This window comes from Lindgomyces ingoldianus, assembly GCF_010093535.1.
Source record: "Lindgomyces ingoldianus strain ATCC 200398 unplaced genomic scaffold BDR25scaffold_71, whole genome shotgun sequence".
Lineage (NCBI taxonomy): Eukaryota > Fungi > Ascomycota > Dothideomycetes > Pleosporales > Lindgomycetaceae > Lindgomyces > Lindgomyces ingoldianus.
Window position 1 is genome coordinate 72,704 of NW_022985232.1, and position 3,083 is coordinate 75,786.

Consider the following 3,083-nt stretch of genomic DNA (forward strand, 5'->3'; position numbering starts at 1 on the left):
GTTTAAGAACTAGCTAGTTTTACTTGTTAGTGTATAAACACTATAGTCTTACTTTGTACAAGGTAGGCGCGCTAGCATGTAACCTAGTATTTTGCACTAAAAACTCTATAACTTATTACAGAAATGCATATTAGTTAGATCTAGTAAAGAAAAGAACATTATTTTAATATCTGCTATAGTTAGCAGAGTACTATTGAAGTTTGTCCCTTCACCTGTTAACAGTCCGCCGTAGGAGGAGCGTCTGGCTCGTGAGATAATGGTCTCTAGGGGGAGCCTGAGGCATGTCCCTGTTTACTGTGGCAATTATTATTCTTACTGGGGCATCAATTGAGGCTTAGGTATGTGGGCGTTAGCGTTAGTAGGTGTTATACGGATGGAATGCGACTAAGCTTTTGATTTTCGCTTTGTCGCATGAAACCGTCAACGAGCCGACCTGGACCTGATCCCCACCACATAGTACTTTATTGGGATCATCGTGTCCATGGCCTCTGTCCAATCTCGCTCCTCACTTGAAATTATCTTGATTCCTAAAACCCTCTAGTTGCTTATGTTCATGTCAAATAGTTACGTCACCATACTCTCCACATTATTATCCGCCGTCTCCACCATCTCCCCCTCCCCCACCGCTTGCGTCTCCACCACCTCCCCCCTCATCTGTCCCCAGATCAGCTGCTCCCCAATTACCTCCAGCTCTCCTCTGTCCACCATTGCCTCCTCCAGCAGTGGATCCTATCCCTCCAAAATATTTCGACGAAGACCCTACTAAATAAGAACTTGCAGAATCCTGAAAAAAATCAATCGCCACGACAATTACGTATATAACATAGAGCAAGGCATTAAGCGCGCCACACGCAATCGTTGCAATTCCAACCGCTTGCGAAACATTTCTGTACGTCTGCTCTGCTGTTCCAGACTGGAGTAACCGTTGATAGCAAAACTGGTCGGTGATATCCCACTTATCCAAATGGCATTGAAACCAAAATATGAATGTTACAAGCCACCCCGCGAGCATAACAGTAGAGAATACGATTGCGTAGACGTATGGTATCTCTCTTTTCTGATATTGGGACGCGGTTGTGATAGAAAGGAGGAGAGTTATGGCAGGTGGACCGCCATAAAGCGTTCCTCCGCCCGTTTTCCACCATGTCACTGACGGATGGGGATTTGCTGGTGCGCGGTAGATTTCCGAGGCGTAATAGACTGCGAGGGGAAGGGTAGCGAATGACAAGAGGGTTACACAAGTTTCAAGAACGAGGGGTGGACTTGGCCTTGAATAGCGGTTCCCCATCATTGCGGCTCGGAAATTGCTGTTTTTCCGTTCTTTGCGCACGTACGAAATAAAAGTGAGAAATCTGGGCTTATATAGTCATTTATTAGTAGGTGTTTCGGGTGGCGTGGCGATGCTAAGTGCGAATTCGGCGAATTCTTTTCTTTTCTCGATAAATTAAATGAGCATCACGCGTGCTAAGAAGGTAGCGATACAAGCGATCGCGAGGAGCTTTAGTTTCGAATGGGCTGTGTAGACTTGGCGAGAAAATAGAAGCTGTTACGTGATACAAGAATAATTTTGCCCATCAGCAGCTTTAAGCAAATTCTCCCATTAAAATAGAAAACAGCCGCAGTGAAACTATCTTGAAGAAGGATGGCAATTCCTAAAATGTTTTTCTTAAGCAGAAAAGCAAGTTCAGCCTGTTTCTGTTATTGTACACTCTATTTATGTTACTCATCCGCGTCTATAATGTGTGAAGCTTATAAGAGCACTAGAGGCATAACAAACGAGATTGATTGCTAAAGAAGGGTAACTACAAGCTTACGTGGTACTAAGTAAGCCTGTTATGTGACCCAAGGCTACCACTAGCTTAGGCAGCAGGCGGAAGTAGTGTTGGGGACTCGAGCTTTGAGAATTCTGTAACTGCAAATATAATAGTGTTTAATAAGAGGAGTGAATAGTCTAAGAAGCCTAGAGACGCTCTAGGCTAATTACAGACTGTATAAAAGAAAGCGGAATCCTTAGAATAATTAGAGCTTAGTACAGAGGAAAGACCGTAAAAAGGGAAGGTAAGAAGTGAACAAAATAAGATCACGTGAGGAAACTCCAGCATTAAGCGCGCGCTTTACACTATTACCCCCAATACACCTGCCACAGCTGCAACGGCTGCAACTGCAGTCTGCATAACAAAAGGAGCTACACCAGCCCTGGATATAGCGTTGGCAGTTGCAGTAGATGCACTGGTCTTAGGTGAGCTGCTGACCATCGTTAAGGAACTCGTGCCCCGCCCGGCGCTTGGAATGGCCGAGGTGCTGGTGTTGGGTCCGATGGTCGTGCTAGCAACAGCAGTGGGAGAAATAAAGCCAGTCTTGATCTCAAAGTAAGACGTGCAGGTATGAAATAGGAAATCGCTTGAGTCGGAATTCAGAGTTACAGAACAGATAGGGTCGCAACTGTCTAGCTGTTAGCAAATAGTGCCAAGCTACGTATGAGAAATAAATGTCGAACATCTAGACGTACGCATATTGAACTGATTTGGTTGAGCATGCCAATTTCCAAAGCTCGCTTGGGTTTGGAATAGCGTTGTAGGTAACTTTTTCGAGTCCACTACTTAGGCAATTCATGTAAGGTGTCGCGAAAAGACAGGAGATCTGAGACGAATACAAATGATAGTCAAATGATGCCATGCTGGTTGTAGCCATTTCTGTAGCCTTAATCGAGGTAGGGGTAACAATGGATGTAGCTGTACTGTCTCGCTCTAGAAGAGTGTTCTGAGGGTGCGCGAAGATAGCATTCACTGCCATGGCCAGGACGAGGCCGGACTTGAACATTATTGCGATAGAATTGGGGAAGTAGAAATAGAAGTGCCGATAAACATAGGGCGATCCGTTTCTCCCGAGATGCAGAGTAAATGGGACTGCAAATATTTACGCTAGAGCCTGACTTAAAATTAGTACATTACTAAGAGTCTAGGAGTGCCCAAACTTAACCGGGAGATTGTGGCGCAGCTAATTTCTCTTACGCACGTATGATAACCTTTTTCCAATGGGAAACAGTCTTGAGTTTAGAATTTGTACGTAATTTAGATATGTCT

General features: G+C 44.6%; 2 protein-coding genes across 2 annotated transcripts; both read right to left on the bottom strand.

Annotated features, from left to right (window-relative positions):
* Positions 1-589: 589 nt before the first annotated feature.
* On the bottom strand, positions 590-1,291 carry BDR25DRAFT_320470 (uncharacterized protein; the record flags this gene model as incomplete). Its single annotated transcript, XM_033691906.1, has 1 exon — positions 590-1,291. One exon carries the CDS (start codon positions 1,289-1,291, stop codon positions 590-592), a length of 702 nt encoding a protein of 233 aa, XP_033539638.1.
* Positions 1,292-1,859: 568 nt separating this feature from the next.
* Positions 1,860-2,882, bottom strand: BDR25DRAFT_347581 (uncharacterized protein; the record flags this gene model as incomplete). The annotated part of the gene is made up of 3 exons (XM_033694281.1): positions 2,510-2,882; positions 2,138-2,442; positions 1,860-1,912 (listed from the first exon to the last, which is right to left on the bottom strand). Exons 1-3 carry the CDS (start codon positions 2,818-2,820, stop codon positions 1,860-1,862), a joined length of 669 nt encoding a protein of 222 aa, XP_033539639.1. The 5' UTR covers positions 2,821-2,882.
* Positions 2,883-3,083: the final 201 nt, after the last annotated feature.